We start from the raw sequence: 25,091 nt of genomic DNA on the forward strand, positions 1-25,091 counted from the left end.
ATAAAGCCAAGTTCTTATATTAAGTTCGTGGTTGTTCTTGTATTATGAGGATTATATGAATTTTATTTTACCTACTTAGGCTGCGCCTAGTAGAAGAGAAGAGTGGAGGAGAGAAAAGTTAAATTTTTCCTGCTAAGGCATCGCCTAGCAGAAGAGTAGAGGGTGAGGTGGAGAATATTTATTTTCCTGCTAAGGCATTGCCTAGCAGAGGAGCAGAGTTGGGGAGAAGAAATTTTTATTTTCCTGCTAAGGTGTCGCCTAGCAGAGGAGTTTGAGGGTGAGGGTGGAGAATATTTATTTTCCTGCTAAGGCATCGCCTGGCAGAGGAGTTAGAGGATGACGAGATGAAATCTTTATTTTCCTGCTAAGGCGTCGCTTAGCAGAGGAGCTAGAGAGTGACAAGGTGAAATTTTTATTTTCCTGCTAATGCATCGCCTAGCAGAGGAGTTAGAGGGTGACGAGGTGAAATCTTTATTTTCCTGCTAAGGAGTTGCCTAGCAGAGGAGTTAGAGGGTGACGGAATCTTTATTTCCTGCTAAGGTATCACCTAGCAGAGGAGTTAGAGGGTGGGGGCGTTGAATTTTCATTTTCCTGCTAAGGTATCACCTAGCAGAGGAGTTAGAGGGTGATGAGGGTGAATCTTTATTTTCCTGCTAAGGCGTCGCCTAGCAGAGGAGTTAGAGGGTGAGGGTGAAGAATTTTTATTTTCCTGCTAAGACCCGGCTTAGCAGAGGAGTTAGAGAGTGGGTAAAAGGAAATAAACAAATGTAAACATCGCAAAAAGTCGCAAGGATGAGCCGGAGATGAGCAAGTACGGTGTACGCTCGTGCGAGGTGCTCGGGCGAGCGTGCAGGCGGGGATGGGCGAGCGTGTGGGGGCGCTCGGGCGAGAGTGCAGGCGGAGATGGGCGAGCGTGTGGGGGCGCTCGGGCGAGCGTGCAGACGGGGACGGGCGAGCGTGGCGCTGGAGCGAGCGTACGGGCGGGGACGGGCGAGCGTGTGTGCGCGGAGGGGCGAGCGTGTGGGCAGGAGCGGGGGAGCGTGTGTGCGTGGAGGGGCGAGCGTGTGGGCAGGAGCGGGCTAGCGTGTGTGCGCGGAGGGACGAGCGGGCGAGGGGCGAGCGTGTGGGCAGGAGTGGGCGAGCGTCTGGGCGGCTAGTGAGGGGCGAGCTCGTGGCAGGGGCGTGCTGCTTGGCGAAGGGCGCGCGCGGCTGGGGTGCGCGGCAGGGCGAGGGGCGAGCGTGTGGGCAGGAGTGGGCGAGCGTCTGGGCGGCTAGTGAGGGGCGAGCTCGGCGAGGGGCGAGCTCGTGGCAGGGGCGCGCTGCTTGGCGAAGGGAGCGCGCTGCTGGGGTGCGCGGCAGGGGGAGCGGGCGAGCGTGTGGGAAGGAGTGGGCGAGCTCGTGGCTTGGACTTGCGTGAGGCGTGCGGCAGGGGCGCGTGGCTTTGATATCTTTCCCTCCAGGTCGATCCCCGTAATAGCGGTGAACATCATTCGTCAACGGCAAACAAAATTAATTTTTCTGGCACGGTCCGTCCTCATCGCCGAGAAACCAATGACAACACAATTAATCGAACTTTGAACCTACGATTCAGTTCGACTTGGGAAGGGGAGACTGGTGATACCCCATGGAAGACAGTCCCATCCAAGGGCCCCATTATGGAAGACAGGCCCATCAAGGGCCCTATTATCCCTGGCTCATCCCCAGCCCAAGTGGAAAACAAACCCATCAAGGGCCAAGGTATTCTCCTATAAATACCAGGTTTCAGCGTTCAGTTGATGAATTCACTATATTGTTTTCAGCAGCACCCTTAGCTGCTCCCCCCATATATCCTCAGTCACTGACTTGAGCGTCGGAGGGGCTACGCCAGGACACCCTCCTGGCCCCCTCTTAACGGTCCTTTTCGTGATTTCAGGCTCGGGACTATTTCAAAACCATGCGTATGTACTAGTGACACTTGCCGGGAGCGGACCCTAAAATTCCCGTGAGTATCATATATAATTCCAAATCGAACAAAATAAATTTCTATTTGAACATTTATATTTGAATTATAAAATTCGATTTTCGGTTCGATTAGTGTTCAATTTTTTAGATTTAAATTCTCTGTTTTTTCGATTCTATACGAAGTTTGAACTTTCCAAATCATAATTGAGTTGGAAACATGTTCTAAATTCTTGATCTTACAATGGGCCACAAACCATTAACCTCAACATGAAAAAGTTGTACAAAAAATAAACATTACAATTTAATTTGGATGTATATCGAACATTCAAATATTGAAAGTGGTACGCACTGAGCATTAAGTAATTGGACCGACCTAGTGGGAACAAGCATTTACTTTCTCACCTGTAAAAAACCCTAATCATCTGCCACGATTTCACGAAATTAAATTACTGAAAAGGAGTTGGCCATCACCAAAATTATTCTACCACCCGCTCATTAATTGAAGGGGTATTTTGGTCTTCTCGGGTACCTGCGGGGAAGAAGCAGGGGAGGGGCCAACGTAGTTGGTTCGATAAAGCAATTGCTCGTGCCCACCCATAAACAATTATTATATTATCGTAGTTTCTTGGCCCTCTTCTCTTTTTTTAACCCCACCCACATATACATTCATTGGAGAGAGATCTTTTTGATATGAATCAGATAAGCGAAATCTAATTCATTTCTCTCTGCCTTGGTGCCGTTCGTGTTCGTTTTTCGTGTATATATGTTGTCGTGTTGAAGTTTTTTTTATGATTGTTGTTGTTGTGGGTCATCTTTGATTTGGGCCATGCGGCGGGGGAGAGTAGCGCCGAGGCAGGCGGCGGCGGCGGCGGAGGTTCATGCTGGGGAAGATGACAGATCTAAGGAGATCAGATTCCGGGGTGTTAGAAAGAGGCCGTGGGGGAGGTTTGCTGCGGAGATCAGAGACCCTTGGAAGAAGACCCGGGTTTGGCTCGGCACCTTTGACTCAGCTGAGGACGCAGCTCGAGCGTATGACGCCGCCGCCCGCTCTCTTCGGGGGCCCAAGGCCAAGACAAACTTTCCCTCACCTGCCGACGGCACTTTGTTTCCGGTTTTCAACGCTAAAAACTCGCCTCATCTTCGGATGAGCAGTAACCCGGCGATCCGTTAATGGATTCTCGGTTTTACGTCCAGGACCACCAGATAATGGCCCAGCAGAGGCCAACGTCCAGCAGCATGAGCAGCACCGTGGAATCTTTCAGTGGGCCTCGACAGCTACCGCCGCCCCTTGTACAGCAGCAGAGGAGGCAACCTCGGTTTCCGCCAGCTGTTCCCGATGATTGTCATAGCGACTGTGATTCCTCTTCGTCCGTGGTTGATGATTCTGATTGTGACATCGCCTCCTCCTCTTGTAAAAAGCCCCTTCCTTTTGATCTTAACTTGCCTCCGTCGCTGGACTCTGCCACTGACACGGAAGAGCTCGCTTGCACCGCTCTCCGGCTCTAAGGGGTCTCAGAAGATGATGATCGCATAACTAGCGAAAAACCCCATTTGGTTCAAATTACTCAGTTTGTTTCTTCTTTTATATTTATTTTACTGAAAAAAAGGGGGAGGAGAGTGCTCACAGACAAGGCTGAAGACTGTTGTGGCCTAAAAACTAATACTTATCTTTAGAATGTGTTCCGATTGTCTGTTGTCTGAAGAGGATTTACGTGTTTTATATTTATAAACTTCAATGTCATTGCTAATAGCCGATATCGTGATGAGATCTTTAGTATGTTCTGTGCTGTTTTAGACCTTTTAATTTGTAATATTGCTATGATGTTCTGACCATACCCTTATCCGTTTTCTTGTTTATTATTTCAGGTTCTGAATTTCTGGGTTTGTAATTTGCTAAATTGCCCTCATTTTGATGTAAACATAGAAAGTTTAACAGCGCGACTCTGCTCAAGTGACTATGATGATATAATGAATGGTGAATTATGGGAAGATCAAGTTATGTGAACTTTAAACCAATTATTCTAGACGTTTTACTCGCCCGTTTGTATCATTTCCTCCCTTGGTGGATCGCTGTTGCGTTAGTTTCATGTTTGCTTTTATTCATTAAGATGCCTTTTTTAAGGTTCTAAAGGATGATATTTTGAGTTTTGGGAGCTGTGGTGCTCAGTTATTCCTCACTGGGTCAGTAACACGGCATTCTTAGTCCGAACAATCTCATATGCATTCTTCGTATTCGTCGATGATTTCAATCGCAATGTAAAGGTAGTGCAAATGATAAGTCGTAAATACTTAGATTAGCCGTGAAACATTGATTAATTGAGTTGTCATGTTATGCAGTAAGTGTGACTTAGTTTTTGCAACTTGATAGTCCATTGAGTGTCAAGTCATTTTTTTTAATTTATAAATCTGTTGTTTCTAATTTTTGTGGAAACACATTTTCATTGCTTACAGATTCTTTAATTAGCTATACTTTCAGTCTCACGAGTGACGTGCTGGGCTTTATTTTCTGCTGTGGTAAGTGTTCGATGGTCTAGATCTATGCTACTCTTCTTTTTTATATTCACCTGTTGTATGCTAACTCTTCTTTGTTATATTTACATGCTGTATGCTAATGGCAGGAATACAAACAATGCACACACATACACACATGTATTGGTGTACGTATACGTGTATAAATGCACCTGAATAAAGAAGATAATTGTGGAGTAGATGCGTTTAGCTTTGAATTTTCTATAGTTTTTAACATATAATAGTAGTCCGTTCTGTTTGGTATCTGTTCTTTCATACAGTTTGTTAGTTATTAATAGTAGTCCGTTCTGTTTGGTATCTGTTCTTTCATACAGTTTGTTAGTTATTGACTTATCTCATATCTGGTAATTGTTGTTATTTCTGATTTTGAAGGATAATAGCTAAAGTTAGAGACGGATTTATTCTAGGGTTGTACTAGGCTGTAGCCCAGCCCACTTTTTTTTAGCGACGGTTTTTCAGCAACCGTCACTAATATTTGCGACGGTTTTAGTACAACTGTCGCCGATGTGGATCGGCGACGGTTTTAATTCAAACAATCGCTATTAGCGACAGTTTTTTGAAAAACCGTTGCTAATAGCGACGGTTGTTTCAAAAACCGTCGTAGATCAATGTCTTAGTCCAATCAAGTCCCGTCCATTTACAAGGATGAGACCAAATTCATTCCATATCCTCTGATCCGCCCCACCTCAATTCTACAAAATTTCTCTCCCAAGTCCCAAGTCCTTTAGCGACAGAATAGAATTGCGGACTTCCGAAGAAATCGAATTGCTCATCGGCAAGGCAACTATCCAGGTAAGAATCGGCTATACATTTTTCATTTTGTTTTTTATAGCTTCTCTGTGCGTGATTTGTGGTTTTTTTTATTGTTTGTTGTTGAATTGTTGATTGACTATTACTTGTTTATTTGTTTAATAATTATTTTATTCTTGTTTAGGATTATAACTTGAACTATTTCAAAATGGAACATCAATCTGCTGCAAAGAAAGGAAAAACATTGATATCCTCTTTCTTTAAGATAAGAGATCGTCAAGCTAGTGAAGATACTTCAATTCCTACGGTCCTTACAATGCAACATCAAACCAGTGAAAGTCTTCTATTTCCCAATATCCAAATTCCTTCATGTTCCTCTCCTAGAGACGATCATCAGTCTTCGTCTGCTTTTATTGAACGAGATCCGGGAAAAAGAAAACAGATATGTGAATATCATGTTAATGTACGAGATGAGATAAGACGTTCATATCTAAATATGGGGCCTTATCAACCAGATATGTTGGAGTATCCAGGTACAAAATTTGGAAGCCAGAATCGTCGTTTTCAGAAAAAATGGTTTCAGAAATTTTATTGGTTGGAGTATTCGCCTTCAACAAATAAGGCATATTGTTTCTATTGTTTTCTTTTCCTGAATGATGTTAATTCATCTAATATAAATTTTTTTTAATAATATATAACTTATCATATTGAGTTCAAGCCCTCTCAACTCTTATTTTTGGATCCGTCCCTGGTTAAAGTAGCCTTTTATCTTTGCTTATTTTGTGTCATGGTCAGGTGAGAATTCGAATTTGGATTTAGCTACCGTAACCGTCTTTGCTTATTTTGTGGCATGGTCAGGTGAGAGTTGTTTTTTTATTATTTTTTTGTTTTCGCTAGAGTGCTAACACTGTGATGGAAATTGCTGATATGAGGACCGAATGCAAAAAAAATAAAAAACAAACAAACAAATAAACCAAATTGGTTATGTAAATTTACTTATTTTGTTCTTTATAGGTTCTATAAGTTGGTTGTTAATTTGGGTTTTTAGTCTTATTCTTCAAATGTCAGTATTGTCTTATTTTCAAGGCCATGTCCGGAAAAAATAAAAAAATAAAAAACTCATAGGAATAACGATAAATTTCAGAAAAATGTTTTTGTCAATCTTTCAAATAAGATTAAATATCTAGCCACAATTTTTTAGAAATTGGTACCTGACAATGTTATACTTTTAGTTTTAACTTTTTACAACCAAAATTTACATTTTTATTTTTTATTATTTAATTAAATATATTTTTTTATCCACAAAAATTATATGTGTCTTATCTATTTAAAATATATTAATTTTAAAAAATATTTTTCCTCAATTATCACAGAATAAAATAAATACTTATGTTGACATACAAAATACCTATTATGGGCTTTTAGATATTTGATTTCGTTCTTTGAATACTCCAAATATATTAGAAAATATTATAGTTTGGAGCATTCACCACAAATTCAGTTATTGTTGGTCATTTCATGCATTAGGATGACTTATTCACGTCATTTTATTTATATAAAAAAACATAGGTCATCACTCATCATAAAATAAGATTAAGTATTTTATTATGACCTACAAAATACCTACTTTGGAGTTCCGAATGTTTGATTTGACTCATTGAAAACTCCAAATGTTTAAGAAAATACTAGATCTTCGAGCCATCACAATAAATTATATAATTGTTGGTCTTTTCATTGAAAATGAATTAAGATGACTTATTCATGTCATTTAATTTTTGAAAAAAACATTTTTTCACTTATTGTTGAATTAGAAAAAGTTTTGATCGATAAAATACCTATTTTGAGGTTCCAAATATATGATTTGGCTATTTGAATATGTTGGGTGCAATAATTGTCCATGTTTGGTAGAGCGATCGAACCGTGGTATTTGAGGTGCTGTGCGGTTTAAAATATTTGAGTTGCACCATTACCACAAGCTATAGCTTTTGGTAAAGTGGCAAGCGCTCGGTCTCACAGAATACTTCAAATATGTAAGAAAATACTTAATTTTCAAGAAATATTAAGTGACTTTTGATGGTTTCATATGTGAAGTTAAAATGTGATACTTAAATTGGTATAAAGAGTATCTAATTATAATCTATAAATACATGATTTTATCCCTTAAATACTCATATCCAATTATTTGAGGAAGCCAAAATATAATTTGAAGTTAATATTAACTTAATCGATGATAATATTCGTGAAGTAAAAAATATGATACCTAAATTAATATAAATAATACATAATTCAAGTCCAAATACTTGATTTTAGTTTTTAAATTGTAATGCACATGGGCTGTTCCCGATTGGGCTTAAGTCTCCTCACGGTTATCCCATTACCCATTACTCATAGAACTTCTCCAGCCTAGGCACTGGAGCTTTTGCCTCCCCAGAATTAGAACCCAAGACCTCCTGGACTTATATAGATCTTGACAGCAATCCTGGTACCAGTTGAGGATTGTAGAACCCGCAAATTGGACTGCATATAAGCCATGCATAATTTCTAGTATTTAAATTAAAATGATTTTATTGCATGAGTATTTAAATTCTTTTCTTTAAATTTATTATTACGCAGTAGTTTAATTGTTGTCTTTTCAGTTAAATAAGTGAGGCCGGACTGGAGATGGAGTATTGAGATAAGTTAATAAAGACTTATTTAAGAAGTGGTAATTTAGCATGTTAGTAATTATAATTTTTTTTAAAAAAAAGTTGGCATGCATGCAAATTATTAAATTTCTTTGGTATTTTATTAAATTATTTTAAAGCATAAAATGCATGTTTATTCCATCAATTTATGTTTAATTATTTTTATGCATTTTATGCATAATTCATTCGTGGTAGAATTTAATTAATGAAATTTTAAAAGTTCACGCATTAGGATTTCTAGGTGCATTTCACGTTCGAACGAGGATCGAAGACCGAGGAATTTTCATGAAAATTATTTTTATTTCACGATTTATTTTTATAAATTAACTTAAAACATTTTAAGTGTATTTTTTGGAAATAGGAATTTTTGGGTATTTTTACCCCCAGAATTTTAGTTTTTAGCGGTATGCGAATTTTATCAAATCGGAGGACTTTTTGAGAGTTTGGCTAATATTTTCAAAATGTTTTCAACACGAAATATTTTACAGGAGTGTGTTCGGGTTTAATGGGCCTAATTTTAAGCTTATTGAACTAAAAATCTTTTAAGTTTTTTTGTTTAACCAATTTAGGGCCCATTAAACATTTGATTACTATTTAATTATCACTAAACCATTCTCTAACCTAAACCTAAAATATTATAACCGACACCTCCCCTCTCCATTCAGCCTCCCACCCCCTCCAATCAAGTATCCTCTTCGTGAATTGTTGCAGCAAGAATTTGGTTTCATATTTTCCTTTGAGAACAAGCCTTCCACGTGCCTCGGTCATGGCTCTCCTAACATTTGTTCACACAAAATTCATCAGGCACGTCGTGTACTTTCTTTGCTGCATCATTTACGTTGAATAGTTGCTGTCAGGGACGGAGCCACCCCAAAGGCTGGGGTGGGCTCCAGTCCAGGGTAGAATTGTGGGCCTTCTAAAAAATACAGACTGATTTTTTTTTTTTTTACATTTTAGCCTTATGTTTTGAATTTATTAAAAATTAGCCCATAGCCCATTCCCAAAACTCACCCGGCCCATAAACCTAATACTTAACTTCAGCACCTTCGTGTAGTGTACGTGCGTGTACACTTCACTTTCATCCTCGCGCGATCTCATCCTTCACTTCGCCCGTCAGGTTTGTCATTTTTGAGTGTTTGCTTCGGATTTATGCTGATTTTTCGATGATTGTTGCTGCTTGTGGTATATGTTTTGAAGGACGTCGATTTGGGTTGTTTCCAGATTTCATTTTTTTTGTGTAACTACTGGTTTCTCGACGATTGTTATCTGGTTTCGTTTTTGTTTTCCTTCCATTTAATTTTGTTGCTGGTTTGTCGAAGTATGATTGAAGGGTTTCGATTTTTGTTGATGAATGCCTGCTAGATTTAGTCAGAATTTTGAATAAATTCCCATTGAAACATAAAAGAGGCTGCAGATATACAGTGCCTTACTATTCTCATCTTCACAATTGTACTTCCTCTAGAATGTAAAAAGACACGGAAGAAATTTACATTTGTGAATAAATTATCTATCCTCCCAAAATAAACATTTTGATTTTCCAACTGTGGTTGTTTAACAAGCATCATTTGAATGAGGTAAATGGTGATTCATTCGGTACTCAGCTAAGCTGGTGGAAAGGAAAAACATGATTACCAAAAAATAAATTCACCCTGAGTAAATAATCAGATTAGTTTCTCCCTCAGTTTGAAAAGTTAGCTTGCTTTGTGATGAAAAGTTAGCCCATTTGTATACCGAGTTGCAAAGTTTTGAAAGAGAAGTGATACTAAGAAAGATCTAAAATTAAATAGATCTAATTTGATAAATATTTGTGGTGATAAATTATTTTGTTGCTGGTTTAATTTTGAACATTGTTTCTAAAGACATGTACACAGTTAGTCTTACTAAAGACATGTACACAGTTAGTCTTACTCAATTTTCTTAAATCAGCATTAATTTTCTTGTTGGATTTTGTTTAAAATTTGCAATTTGGTAATTATTTTGGTGTTGAAAGGTGTAGGTTACAATGGAAGCTCAAAGAGGCAAGAAAAAAAATATGTTTTCATATTTTAATCCTAAAGCTAGTACATCGACTAGAGATGAACGTTCTCTAACTAATGATGAGATCTCAAACCATGATGAACAACATCCGGTCAAGTATCAAAGAGTTGATAGTGATGTTAGCGGTTATGTTCAACTAGATCCGGTGAAGCGTACTCCAATTTGGCAATGTCCTGTCAATGAAAGAGATGCAATCAGACGAGCTTATATTTTAAGGGGGCCATATCAACCTGTTATGGAGTATCCGCGAACCAAATTAGGAGAACAATGCGGCGATTTCAAAAGGCTTGGTTTGAGCAATTTCCTCGGTTGGAGTACTCTCTTAATAAAGATGCAGCATTTTGCTTCCCATGTTTCCTTTTCCAAGGAAAAGAGGCTCGTTTTGCCGCATTTACAGCTGATGGTTTTAGAGGTTGGAAAAGAGTTAATGATGGGAAAAGATGTGCTTTATTGATGCATACAGGAAGTCCCACTTCACCACATAACAATGCCGTAGAATCTATGACTGCTTTGATGAATGTAAGTGGTCACATTGATAAAGTGATGAATGCACAAACATTAGAAGAAGTGAAGAAAAACCGTTTGAGGCTTACAACCACAATTGAAAGCATTCGTTGGCTTTGTTTGCAAGGATGTGTATTGAGAGGAAATGATGAATCTTCATATTCCAAAAATCAAGGTAATCTTATAGAAATGATAAAGCTTATGGGAAAAATGGATGTTGTAGTATCCCGATGCCTAAATTGAGTAATTATTGGATTAATTATATTCTGCGAGTTCGGAAGGAACGAACCAGGATCGGACCGTCCGAAGAGGTTCGGATCGTCCGAAGTGGGTTCGGATGGACCGTTCGGTTCGGTGTCAGACCGAGTCTTGTCAACAGTAGACCGTGTCAGGGTTCGGATCGTCCGAAGAGGTTCGGATCGTCCGAAGACAGGTGGCTGGACACGTGGAAGACATGCAGAGTTCGGAACGTCCGAAGTGGATCGGATCGTCCGAAGTGCACAGGATCGGATCTTCCGAAGTGGATCGGATCGTCCGATCGTCGTCTATAAATAGAGGCGCGAGGCTTCACTTTTCAATTACCAATTCCGAGAGTTCCAGAGCGTTTTAGTCGTTTCTGATGGGTTTCTAGCTTTTCCCGAGGTTCGGGCACTAGCAGGGAGCTACTGGCTTTGTAGCGGAGCTGTGCTCTAGTTGGGAGCTAGCGGCATCAGTGGGCTGACTACGGACGCAGGTATGGTTCTAGGTTCCCTTGAGATTTGGAAGTATCTATTAGTCTAGTTAAGGCTTTTAGATGTGGTTTAGTGATATGGTATCACTTGGATTGTAGGCTTGATTCTAGGGCTGATTACTAGGATCTACTGGTTTGAGGTACGGAAGTACTATCCGAGATATCCTGGTTGAGTATGCTTTACTATGTGTTGCATGTTTATGTGTTGCATTATTATCTGACATATGATGCATGGTTTATTATGCGGCATTTGCATAATCATGTTGGGCCTGTTTATCTTTTGAGATAGCCTGTTCAGAGGGTGCTCAGCCCTCGGTTGTTGTGGATGGTTGGACCCCGTTGGCCGACGGTGGTCAGGATACCGGTATATCCACAGGTTTATGGTATGGGAGCCACCTCCTGGTGCGACGGCGCAGAGTGCTACATACCTTGACGTCATTTGCCTGAGCAGTTTTTCGTTATACCCAGACCCTGGTATCCAGTACATTTTGCATACATGCATGTCATAGTCTTGTATACTCATTCTTTCGGTACTGAGCGTTTTATGCTCACGTCCTCGGTTTATCTCTGTTTTGGACACCCTATTCGATGGGGCAGGTCTCAGGTTGGACGGTCCAGGAGGGAGAGGACAGGGAGCTAGCAGGGGTTGACCTGTAGTTGCTGGTATTTTATTCTCGGGATTTAGTTTGATTTGGTTGTTTTAGTATTCGTACTTACTGATTCGATCGGGCTGTATATGTTGTTTTTTCCGCTGTTTATCTGATTCAGTTTTATTAAGTTAATTGCATGCTTAAGTTCTGATTAGTAGGTGATTCTGGAACGGGTCACTACATTTATGGTATCAGAGCATGCATTAAGATTTTGGGATTTAGAACTGTTCTTTTGGGTCTAATCTCTGGTTACTTTTTGTAGAGATGTCTGGTTTTGACGACGATGCTAGTAGTCATGGCAGCGTGGGACGCTGGGGAGACCGCGACGATCGGGAGCGTCGTCGAGAGCATCGGGAACGTCGTCCACACCGACGAGATGAGCCTCGGAGTTTCAGTATGCATAGGTTCTTGCAGATGGGGCCGAAACCTCTTTCGGGCGGCGAGACTCCGGATGTTGCGGAGAACTGGCTTGAGAGGATGGAGAGCTGTTTCAAGTCTTTCCAGTGCTCGGCGGAGCAGCAGATGGATACCCTTGATTTCTTGCTGGAGGGCGGTGCACGTAAGTGGTGGAGGTCTACCTCTGCACCGATAGTTCAGCGTCAGGGCCGAGTTCTTTGGGCCGATTTCCGAGCTGCTTTCATGCTGCTTTACTTTCCGCCAGCTCTTCTGCAGACCAAGGCGATTGAGTTGATCAATCTGAAGCAGGGGAGTTTGTCTGTTGATGAGTATCAGCAGAAGTTCTTTGAGTTGCTCCCATATGTTCCGCACGTCAGTGACAATGCGGTGGCCAAGTATAATCATTTTCTTCAGGGCCTCAATCAGGAGATTTATGATCGGGTCGTGGTCTGTGATGATCCGACGTCGTATGAGGGCCTTGTGAACCGTTGTCGTCAGGCAGAGGGCAGTTTGCTGAGGGGTCGAGCCATGCAGTCTGCTCGTCCTACTAGTTCTTTGGGTCCCCGTGCCCAATCATTTAAGAAGGCTGGATCTACTTCTTCTTCCTCTGGATCTGGAGGAGTTCACCATTTTGGGAAGAAGAAGGGCCCGTGTCAGCATTGCGGGAAGGACCATCCGACAGAGCGTTGTCGCAGAGTTGCGGGTGCTTGTTTCAGGTGCGGTGAGATGGGCCACATGAAGAGAGATTGTCCACAGATGGGTGGAGGATCAGGATCTGGTTCTCAGGCTTCAGTTCATCAGAGGCCACAGCAGGGACAGTCTACTCAGGGCTCTAACCTCCGACCGCGTACTCAAGGGCAGGTCTTTGCTCTTAACCAGGATCAGGCTGCTGAGGAGAACGAGAGAGTTATTGCAGGTATTTGTAATTTATGTGGATTACCTGCTTACGTTCTCATTGATACTGGTGCATCGCATTCATTTATATCTGCGAGGTTTGCTAAGCGTCATGCTTTACCTTTCACTTCTTTGGACATTGTGGTATCTGTTTCCACACCGATGGGTCATTCGGTGTTAGCTAAACGTCTAGTGATGGGTTGTCCTCTAGAGTTTGAGGGTAATATCTTAACTGCTAATTTTATGATTCTTGCGATGGAGGATTTTGATTGCATTCTGGGAATAGATGTGCTGACTGTGTATAGAGCTACTGTGGACTGTTACCAGAAGTTCGTGCAGTTTTGTCCAGTGGAGGGCGACAGTTGGTTTTTCTATGGAGAGGGAGCGCGACCCCCGATGCCTGTGGTTTCTGCTCTGAAAGCCTGTCGTGCCTTAGAGTCGGGCGGAGAAGGCTACCTTATCTATGCTATTGATTCGTCCGCAGACAGTGTCGGGGTCAGTGACATTCCAGTGGTTTGCGATTTTCCGGATGTTTTTCCCGAGGAGATTCCTGGTTTTCCTCCAGTTCGGGAAGTGGATTTCAGCATTGATTTAGTGCCAGGCACGGCACCAATCTCCAGAGCTCCTTATCGTTTAGCTCCATCAGAGATGCAAGAATTGAAACAGCAGTTGCAGGATCTTCTTGACAAGGGGTATATTCGACCCAGTGTGTCCCCGTGGGGAGCACCAGTTCTTTTTGTCAAAAAGAAGGATGGTTCTATGCGGCTCTGCATAGATTATCGGCAGTTGAATCGTGCTACGATAAAGAATAAGTATCCGTTGCCACGGATTGATGATTTATTTGATCAACTGCAAGGTACCTCTGTGTATTCCAAGATCGATTTAAGGTCTGGTTATCATCAACTTCGAGTTCATCAGGGAGATATATCAAAGACTGCATTCAGGACCCGGTATGGGCATTATGAGTTTCTGGTTATGCCTTTTGGGGTGACGAATGCACCAGCAGTTTTTATGGATCTGATGAATCGGGTATTTCGAGACTTCTTGGATAAATTTGTTGTGGTGTTCATAGATGATATCTTAATCTATTCGCGTGATCAGCGAGAACACGTACAACACTTGAGAATTATTTTACAGATACTTCGCGAGAATCAGCTTTATGCGAAGTTGAGTAAATGCGAGTTTTGGATTGACAGGGTTGTATTCCTTGGTCATGTTATTTCTAGCGAGGGAGTTTCAGTTGACCCGAGCAAGGTGGAGGCGGTATTGAACTGGTCGCGTCCGACGACAGTAGCCGAGATCCGCAGTTTTCTGGGATTGGCTGGGTATTATCGCCGCTTCATTGTCAACTTCTCTCAGATTGCTAAGCCACTTACTCAGCTCACTCGGAAAGATGTTTCATTTGAGTGGACATCAGAGTGCGAAGAGAGTTTCTTGGAGCTTCGCAGACGGTTGACATCTGCGCCTGTTTTGGCCTTACCGGCTGGATCTGGTGGTTTTAGTGTTTACACCGACGCCTCTTTGCAGGGTCTAGGGTGTGTTTTGATGCAGAATGAGCATGTGATTGCTTATGCGTCGAGGCAGTTGAAGCCTCATGAGGAGAACTATCCTGTTCATGATCTGGAATTAGCAGCGATCGTTTTTGCTTTGAAAATCTGGCGCCATTATCTGTATGGTGAGCGATTTGAGATTTTCACCGATCATAAGAGTTTGAAGTATCTGTTCACTCAGGCAGAGTTGAACATGCGTCAGCGTCGCTGGATGGATCTACTCAAGGATTATGATTGTGAGATCAAGTATCATCCAGGATCTGCGAATCTCACGGCTGATGCTCTTAGTCGCAAGGTGAGATTGTCTGCTCTTCAGACTTGTGCTGTATCTGGGATTATTCAGGATTTCTGTTCGATGGGATTCAATTATAAGCATCGGAAGGGATCAGAGAGTATCCGTGTGGCTACTATTTTGTCTGAACCAGTGTTGTACTCTCGGATTAGAGATGCTCAGATGTCTGATTCTAAGGTTCAGAAATTAGCTCGGTTGGCTGATGAAGATAATACTTCTGGTTTCCACTATCAGTCTCAGGGTCTTTTGTGCTTATCTGGTCGTGTTGTTGTACCGGAGGATGACACTTTGAGGGAGGAGATTTTGTCCCAGGCTCATCGTAGCAAGTTGAGTGTTCATCCGGGGAGCAACAAGATGTATAAAGATTTAAGGACTCGATTTTGGTGGAAAGGTATGAAACGCAATGTTTATCAGTATGTCTCCAAGTGCCTGGTCTGTCAGCAGGTAAAGGCAGAGTATCGACGACCTGGAGGTTTGTTGCAAAATCTTCCTATTCCGGAGTGGAAGTGGGAGCATATCACGATGGACTTCGTGACTCACTTGCCTATGTCTGTGGGGAATAGAGATGCTATCTGGGTTGTAGTAGATCGGCTTACCAAGTCTGCCCATTTTCTTCCGTATAACAGAGATTTCACTTTCGATCGGATGGCACGGTTGTACATTCAGGAGATTGTACGGTTTCATGGTGTGCCTGTGAGTATCGTTAGTGACAGAGATCCTCGATTTACGTCTAGATTTTGGGGTAGCTTTCAGCAAGCTTTGGGCACTACTTTGAGTTTGAGTACTGCGTATCACCCAGAGACTGACGGACAGTCAGAGAGGACTATTCGTACGCTTGAGGATATGTTGAGGTCTTGTGTGATGGACTTCGGGCCAGCTTGGCAGGATCATTTGCCACTGATAGAGTTTGCATACAACAACAGCTTTCATAGGAGTATTGGTATGTCTCCGTTTGAAGCGTTGTATGGTCGACGTTGTCGTACTCCTCTGTTCTGGGAGGAAGTCGGAGAACGACAGGTCGAGGGTCCAGAATTGATTCAGCAGGCCAAGGATAAAGTTCTTGTGATCAAGCAGCGGATTAAGACTGCTCAGGATCGACAAGCGAGTTATGCGAACACCAAGCGCAGGCCTCTTCATTTTGATGCAGGCGAGAAAGTGTTTCTCAAGGTATCACCTTTTCGGAGGATTCTGAGATTTGGACTCAAGGGTAAGCTATCTCCGAGATTCATTGGTCCTTTTGAGATCTTGGAATGTGTGGGAGATTTGGCCTACAGATTAGCCTTGCCACCGTATCTGTCTAGTGTTCACAATGTGTTTCATGTGTCCTTGTTGAGACGATACGTAGCGGATGAGTCCCATGTTTTGCATCCGACAGAAGTTCAGTTGAATCCGGATTTGTCTTTTGTAGAAAGACCGGTTTCGATCTTAGACCGGAAGGATAAGGTACTGCGGAATAAGACTATTCCTCTTGTCTTAGTGCAATGGCAGCGCCGAGGTACTGAAGAAGCTACTTGGGAACTAGAGAGTCGCATGCGGTCAGAGCATCCTGAGTTGTTCTAGTTGTAGCATTTTCAGTTATGATTGTAATTTCAGTTGGGCTTTCAATTTGTAATTCATTCTTGAGATGAATGTATTGATTGTTCAGAATTGTTATTCTTCAGACTCGATTTCGCGGACGAAATCCTTTTTAGAGGGGGAGAATGTAGTATCCCGATGCCTAAATTGAGTAATTATTGGATTAATTATATTCTGCGAGTTCGGAAGGAACGAACCAGGATCGGACCGTCCGAAGAGGTTCGGATCGTCCGAAGTGGGTTCGGATGGACCGTTCGGTTCGGTGTCAGACCGAGTCTTGTCAACAGTAGACCGTGTCAGGGTTCGGATCGTCCGAAGAGGTTCGGATCGTCCGAAGACAGGTGGCTGGACACGTGGAAGACATGCAGAGTTCGGAACGTCCGAAGTGGATCGGATCGTCCGAAGTGCACAGGATCGGATCTTCCGAAGTGGATCGGATCGTCCGATCGTCGTCTATAAATAGAGGCGCGAGGCTTCACTTTTCAATTACCAATTCCGAGAGTTCCAGAGCGTTTTAGTCGTTTCTGATGGGTTTCTAGCTTTTCCCGAGGTTCGGGCACTAGCAGGGAGCTACTGGCTTTGTAGCGGAGCTGTGCTCTAGTTGGGAGCTAGCGGCATCAGTGGGCTGACTACGGACGCAGGTATGGTTCTAGGTTCCCTTGAGATTTGGAAGTATCTATTAGTCTAGTTAAGGCTTTTAGATGTGGTTTAGTGATATGGTATCACTTGGATTGTAGGCTTGATTCTAGGGCTGATTACTAGGATCTACTGGTTTGAGGTACGGAAGTACTATCCGAGATATCCTGGTTGAGTATGCTTTACTATGTGTTGCATGTTTATGTGTTGCATTATTATCTGACATATGATGCATGGTTTATTATGCGGCATTTGCATAATCATGTTGGGCCTGTTTATCTTTTGAGATAGCCTGTTCAGAGGGTGCTCAGCCCTCGGTTGTTGTGGATGGTTGGACCCCGTTGGCCGACGGTGGTCAGGATACCGGTATATCCACAGGTTTATGGTATGGGAGCCACCTCCTGGTGCGACGGCGCAGAGTGCTACATACCTTGACGTCATTTGCCTGAGCAGTTTTTCGTTATACCCAGACCCTGGTATCCAGTACATTTTGCATACATGCATGTCATAGTCTTGTATACTCATTCTTTCGGTACTGAGCGTTTTATGCTCACGTCCTCGGTTTATCTCTGTTTTGGACACCCTATTCGATGGGGCAGGTCTCAGGTTGGACGGTCCAGGAGGGAGAGGACAGGGAGCTAGCAGGGGTTGACCTGTAGTTGCTGGTATTTTATTCTCGGGATTTAGTTTGATTTGGTTGTTTTAGTATTCGTACTTACTGATTCGATCGGGCTGTATATGTTGTTTTTTCCGCTGTTTATCTGATTCAGTTTTATTAAGTTAATTGCATGCTTAAGTTCTGATTAGTAGGTGATTCTGGAACGGGTCACTACAGATGTTAACATTAATAATGTTGTTTTGGAAAAAGCTCCAAAAAATGCAAAGTACACATCACCAGATATTCAAAAAGAAATTTTGCATATTCTTGCTGAGAGAGTGAGAAAGAAAATACGTGAAGATGTTGGGACTGCAAAATTTTGTCTTTTGATTGATGAGGCTAAAGACATATCAAACAAAGAGCAGATGGCTATTGTGTTGAGATTTTTGATCGTGAAGGGTTCTTAATGGAGCGTTTCTTTGATATTGTGCATGTTTCTGACACCACTGTGGTAACACTTAAAAAGAAATATGTAATGTGCTTGGTCGACATAATTTGCATATCAAAGATATTCGGGGTCAAGGATACGATGGAGCTAGCAATATGCGTGGCTCATGGAATGGACTGCAAGCTCTTTTTCTGAGAGATTCTCCTCAAGCATATTATGTTCATTGTTTTGCACATAGACTTCAATTAGCGTTGGTGGCTGCTGCTGAAAAGGAGAGTTCTATTTGGCTATTTTTCTCAAAATTGAATTCTATTTGTAATCTTATTAAGGCATCTCCAAAACGTCACACTGAGTTGCAATCTGCCCAAGCTATTGAAATTGCAACCATGGTAGCTACTGGTATTCTCGAGACAGGTACTAAACTTAATCATATGATTTCTTATTAATAAAATTGAGTTCTCATTTTATTTCTCATTAATCATTTCATTTCTCATTTGTTTGTGACACAGGTACTGGCCTTAATCAGATTGGTGCTTTGCAACGAGCTGGAAAGACGCGTTGGAGTTCTCATTTTGAGTCGATTTGCAGTATAATAGATATGTACAGCTTTGTGATTATTGTGCTTGAGCACATGACGGAGGAAGCGTCTTCGAATTCTATACGAGGGGAAGCTACAGGTTTTTTGATTGCATTGAGATCGTTTGATTTCATATTTATCCTATACTTAATGCATAAGATTATGGGGATCACAGATTTGCTTTGTCGAGCTTTGCAAGAGAATTCTTTGGATATTTTAAATGCAATGGATTTTGTCTCAACTACCAAAGATTTACTTCATACTTTGAGAGCAGAAGGTTATGATATTCTTCTAATGATTGTGCAATCAGTTTTTGAAACTAATGGTATTGAGATACCAGATATGAATGCTTGGTATAGATCTGCTACAGGACGATCGAGCCAGCAGAGGGATTCTATTACATTTGAACATCATTACCGTTTTGATGTATTTAATGCTGCAATAGATTTTCAAGTGGAAGAACTCAATAGCAGATTCAATGATGGGGCTGTAGAACTTCTTAGACTTAGTTCTGCTTTGGAACCTCGAGACAACTTTAAGTTGTTTAATGCTGATGATATTTACAATCTTGCAGAGAAATTCTATCCTAGTGATTTCAATAAACAAGAACTACATTATCTGAAAAGTCAGTTGGATCATTATAAGTTTGATATAATTCATCATGAAAGGTTTCAGAATATTGGTACTATTTCTGAATTATGTCGAAGATTACTAGAGACTGAAAAGGCGCGTCATTATCACTTAATTGACAGATTGATTCGTCTTGTTTTAACGCTCCCTGTTTCTACTGCGACAACAGAACGATCATTCTCAGCTATGAAACTTCTTAAAACATCTCTCCGGAATAAGATGGAAGAAGAGTTATTGGCAGATTCTATGATTGTTTACATTGAAAGAGAGTTTACTGCAAGGATAGACATTGATTCAGTAATTGACGAGTTCTACTCAATGAAAAACCGCAGGGCACATCTTCAGTAGTTTATATCTGGTTTGTATCACTTTCTAATATTAATAGTTAATTTTTAAATATTTGATTTATATTATTTAATGTTGTTTATCGATTCATTCAGCCCAGTCTGAAATTATTTCCTGGCTACGTCCCTGGTTGCTGTCAGGCGTGCCATTCTCTTGTGAAGTTCGTTCCCTACATGCTTTCATCGGTATTTTCTTTATTGCATACGTTTCTTTATTTACAACCTCACGGTTTTGTTTTGTGCTGTGCAAGGGCTGTCGGCTGCTGTTGCTAGGGGCTGTGCAACATTGTTGGTTAGAGTATAGTAAGGTGCATTAACGGTTTGGGGTTGAGAGTGTGTTTTGCTCGAGAGATGTAGGTGTTGGCTTCAGGTTGGTGTTTTGTGAGAACCGTGATCGTGGGGAGGGCTGCGGATTGCATGGGGTGATTTGCGTGAGCCCTTTGTGCCCAGAGAGGTCCTAGGGTAGCCTAGGTGTGAGTGGTTAAGGGATGATTACGTTGGGAAGGGCTAGGACGCAAGTTGGGGGGGGGGGGGGTGTGAGTTTAGGATTGGTGGTTATTTTGGGAAGGGCCGTGAGTTCATCAATTTGCTGGACTAGCAGCCGTGGATTTAAGAGCTTGATGTTAAGATTTGAGGACCATTATCGTGTTTTTAAAATATGATAAAAAGTTGGGAAAATTTTGGTTAAGTTTCGGATCGATTCGGATTAAAATCGGGACCCCGAACTGAGTTTTAAAACGAATTAGATAAGCGGAGAATTGGGCTCGGGTTTAAGTTTAGAAAAGCTTTTAAAAATGTTTTGGGATATTTTAAGGAGTTTGGTAAGCTTCGGGTCAATTTTAGAGGTCCAGGGGTAAAATGGTAATTTTTGGGTTTCCAGGGGCAAAATCGTCATTTTGCACCCGGTGAGATTTTGGTCCTATCAGCGTCCTGAGCACAAATCATGATATTTTTAAATGTTCATGCATCACGTTTATGATTTTTACGCTATTATAATAATTATGGTGCATGCTTAATTTAAAGGAATTAAGTAAGAAAGTGAAGAGCACTCCGTCTCCACCGCGTCGCGTCAGTATTTCGTTTGTTTTCTGTCAAAACAAACACAGGCATGTTTATATCTCCTTTGACTCTTCAATCAAGTCATATAGATATTTTTAAATTATCGCAAGTAAATGATTTTAATACAGGAGATTGAAATTTTTCAGATTTGATGATGCCATTTAATTATATTACGTGCATAGAAATTTAAAGTGTTTATTTTTGAGATTTATGCGATATTGCTTGTGGCCGTAGCACTATCATGGGAGACTTTGTAAATCCGGTCGCCAGTTACCGGTCAGTTTCAGTTTGTACCACCCAGTATACTGTGGCATTTTGTCTGATCAGACGAGCATATTTAAATCTGATCGCCAGTTATCGGTCCGGTCGCCATTCACCGGTCATTTTGCAGTTTATATTAGTGCAGTGGCCACTTGCGGATACCATAATCTCACCAGAAAATTATCACTTGATATTTATGACAGGGCTTGATGGAGCAACCATTTTTACTACGATGTTCAGTTTAGTTATGCACGTATTATAATTGTTTATGGCGAAGTATTTTCACTTTATGACTCCTGATATGACATCTTACCCCATGCAAAATTTTACTATTTATTTATGTACTCGCTATATACGATTTATGCATGCTGAGTCTTTAGGCTCACTAGACTTGATTGTTGTAAGTACTGCTGATGTCGGGGCTGAGGGCGGGGACCAGTGAGCTAGCTTGTCGGCAGTAGTGGAACCGAGGACCTCATTTTCAGCACTTACGATTCTTATGCTCAAACATTTTACCTCTTGTTGAATTATTTTAAATTGTTACTTTTTAAACATTAAATTCTTCCGCTGCTATTTTTAAACATTAAACATTATTTAACAGTTTATTTTATGAAGTTGATACTTCATTTAGTTTAAAAGAAAATTTTAAATTTTTCCGCAAAAATTTTCAAGCACGAATTTTAGGGCCTTTACATAAATACTCAAATTTGATTGATTATGTCAAAATATATATTTTGAAGATAATACAGAGGATTCTTTAATTATGAGATTTGTGAATAAAAACGTGTTACCTAAATTGGTAAAAATAGTACCTAATTTGATTTTACTTTTTTAAGACCCGATTTTGATTATTTTGAGTTATAAAAATAATATAGTATCAAGTAATATTGAGTGACTTTTGATGTATTATTTGTGAAATTAAAATGTGATAACTAAATTAGTACAAGAAGTATCTAATTCGAGCCTACTAATACTTAATTTTACTTCCTCTTAATTTGAGTTTGCAAATACTTGATTTCGTAAATGAGATACTCACGATATATATTAAAATACTGGATATTCGAATACGTAACGTAATTTCACCAAGTGTTGGTATTTTTATGGAAGATACATTTGGATGACATATTCATCTCATTTAATATATTTTTTAAACAAAACCAAATTCTAAACTAAGTATGAAAATTTTAAAGTACTTATTTTTCTTTGAGAAGCACCTAATTTAAGTTTGCAAATACTTGATTTCGTAAATGAGATACTCACAATATGTATTAAAACTGGATATTTGAATAGGCAACGTAAGTTCACCAAGTATTGATATTTCAATGGAATAAGCATTTGGATGACATATTAATGTCATTTAAAAATTTTTTGTAATAAAAAAAAATCCCAACTAAGTATGGAAATTTTAAATTACTTATTTTTATTTTAGAAGTACCTAATTTGATATTACAAATATTTGATTTGGTACATGAGATACTCATAATATGTAATAGAATACTGGATATTCGAATATGCAACGTAAGCTGACTAAGTGTTTATCTTTCTATGGAAGATGTATTTGGATGATATATTGACCTCATTTAATTTTTATATTTTTTACTTTAATTTTTTTTTGTAAAAAAAAAAAAATTCCCAAATAAAAATTGAAATTATAAAATACTTAGTTTTACTTGAAAATTTATCTAATTTGAGTTTGCAAATACTTGATATCTTAAATGAGATACTCACAATATGTATTAAAATACTGGATATTCGAATAAACAACGTAAGTTCACCAAGTGTTGATCTTTCCATGAAAGATGCACTGGTACAAATAGTATCTAAATTGGTGAAGTTAAAATAAGATAGTTAAATTAGTACAAAGAGTATCTAATACGAGTTTGCAAATACTTGATTTTACTCTCTAAATACTTATATCCAACTATTTGGGGATGTCAAATTATATGGTTTGAAGTTAATATTGAATGATTTTTTATGATGACATTTGTGAAGTAAAAATGTGATACCTAAATTAATACAAATAATACATAATACAAGTCCATAAATACTTGATTTTACTATTTAAATACTCAAATTCGATTATTTGATGATGGCAAAATATATAATTTGATGTCAATATCGAGTGGCTTTTGATGATGAAATCCGTGAAATAAAAATGTGATACCTAACTTGTTACAAATATTACATAATTAGATTCCACTGATAGTTGATTTTATCTTTTAAAAACTCAAATTTGATAATAAGTATAATGAACGAATATTGATACATATAATGAATGATTACCAATAAATATTATGAATGAATACTAATGATGATGACATCAAATGAACTATTGCCTTGTCATTTAATGAATATCAACAAGCATTGTGAATGAATATTAATGATTTTATAAATTAATACTCATAAGTATAAAGAAAAAAATACTAATAAAAATAATGAATAATTGTTAATAAATATTATGTCAAATAATTTATTCAATGAATATCAAAAAGTATTGTAAATTAATATTGATTAGTATTTTATAAATCATTAATCCAAGAATCGATAGATATGCTTGAAGTGCAAATTTCAAGCTCATTTACGAACAATGTTCATAATGCATCTCCAAATTAGCCCATGATGAATAATGAACTATGTATATTTATTTAAATGACATGAATAAGTATCCTAATGAATTTTCCATGGAAAGATTGTCTATTCGAATATCTAATATTTTAATACATATTGTGAGTATCTAATTTACGAAATCAAGTATTTGCAAACTCAAATTAGATATTTTTCAAGTAAAACTAACTACTTTAAAATTTTCATGCTTATTTGAGAAGTTTTTTTACAAAAAAAATATATTAAATGAGATGAATAGATCATCCAAATGCATCTTCCATAAAAAGCCAACACTCGCTGAACTTACGTTGCATATTCGAATATCCAGTATTCTATTACATATTAGGAGTATCTCTTAAATAAAATCAAGTATTTACAAACTCAAATTAGGTATTTCTCATCCAAATGAATATTCCATGGAAATAGCAACACTTGGAGAACTTACATTGCCTATTTGAATATCCAATATTTTAATATATATTGTGAGTATCTCATTTACGAAATCAAGTATTTACCAAGTCAAACTATATACTTCTCAAGTAAAACTAGGTAATTTAAAATTTTCGTGCTTATTTGGTAATTTGTTTTTTTTACAAAAATATATTAAATGAGATGAATATGTCATCCAAATGCATTTTCCATTGAAATACCAATACTTGGTGAACTTATGTTGTCTATTCGAATATCCAATATTTTAATACATATTGTGAGTATCTTATTTATGAAATCAAGTATTTGCAAACTCAAAATATGTAATTTCTCAGGTAAAACTAAGTACTTTAAAATTTACATGTTTAGTTGAGAATTTGATTTTTTTTAAAAAAATATTAAATGAGATGAATATGTAATCCAAATACAACTTTCATGAAAGCCCAACAATGATTGAATCTATGGTGATCGTTCGAAGATCCAGTATTTTTTTTACACATTTGGAGTATTTAAAGAGTCAAATCAGGTATCTAGAGCTTCAAAATAAATACTTTATATGTCAAAATAAGTACTTAATCTTATTTCATGATTAGTGAGGAATTATATTTTTTAAAAAATAAAATGACATGAATAAGTTATCATAATGCATTTTTAATGAAAAACCAACAATGACTGAATTTATGATGATTGTTCGAAAATATAGTACTGTTTTACACATTTGGAGTATTCAAATAGCAAAATCAAGTATCCGAAGCCTATAATAGGTACTAATATTTTGGTTGATGGAAAACATACAATTAATTTGGTAGATAAAATTATATATTTATTTAAATGGATTGGAGATCAAATTGTATGTTTTCCATCAACCAAAATATTGACCGTACTTGTTTGCAAAGCTGTTGAATAAGATTTCTAATAGGGAAATTTCTGAAATGGATTGGAGATCAAATTGTCAGAAATATCAAAATATAAA

The 25,091-nt window shown here is 39.1% G+C and overlaps 1 protein-coding gene and 1 pseudogene across 1 annotated transcript; both read left to right on the forward strand.

Moving 5' to 3' along the window:
- Positions 1-2,547: 2,547 nt before the first annotated feature.
- On the forward strand, positions 2,548-3,815 carry LOC140839340 (ethylene-responsive transcription factor 3-like; annotated as a pseudogene).
- A 14,554-nt stretch (positions 3,816-18,369) lies between these two features.
- Positions 18,370-19,769, forward strand: LOC140839102 (uncharacterized). The gene is made up of 3 exons (XM_073205735.1): positions 18,370-18,628; positions 18,724-18,891; positions 18,967-19,769. Exons 1-3 carry the CDS (start codon positions 18,370-18,372, stop codon positions 19,767-19,769), a joined length of 1,230 nt encoding a protein of 409 aa, XP_073061836.1.
- Positions 19,770-25,091: the final 5,322 nt, after the last annotated feature.

This window comes from Primulina eburnea, chromosome 8 (genome assembly GCF_022965805.1).
Source record: "Primulina eburnea isolate SZY01 chromosome 8, ASM2296580v1, whole genome shotgun sequence".
NCBI classification, from domain to species: domain Eukaryota; kingdom Viridiplantae; phylum Streptophyta; class Magnoliopsida; order Lamiales; family Gesneriaceae; genus Primulina; species Primulina eburnea.

Bases quoted from the DNA above. Each gene is read 5' to 3' on its own strand.
- LOC140839102 (XM_073205735.1), top strand. From the start codon at position 18,370: ATGCGTGGCTCATGGAATGGACTGCAAGCTCTTTTTCTGAGAGATTCT. The intron at 18,629-18,723 runs GTACTAAACTTA...TTTGTGACACAG, and splicing joins TACTGGTATTCTCGAGACAG to GTACTGGCCTTAATCAGATT. The intron at 18,892-18,966 runs GTTTTTTGATTG...TGGGGATCACAG, and splicing joins TATACGAGGGGAAGCTACAG to ATTTGCTTTGTCGAGCTTTG.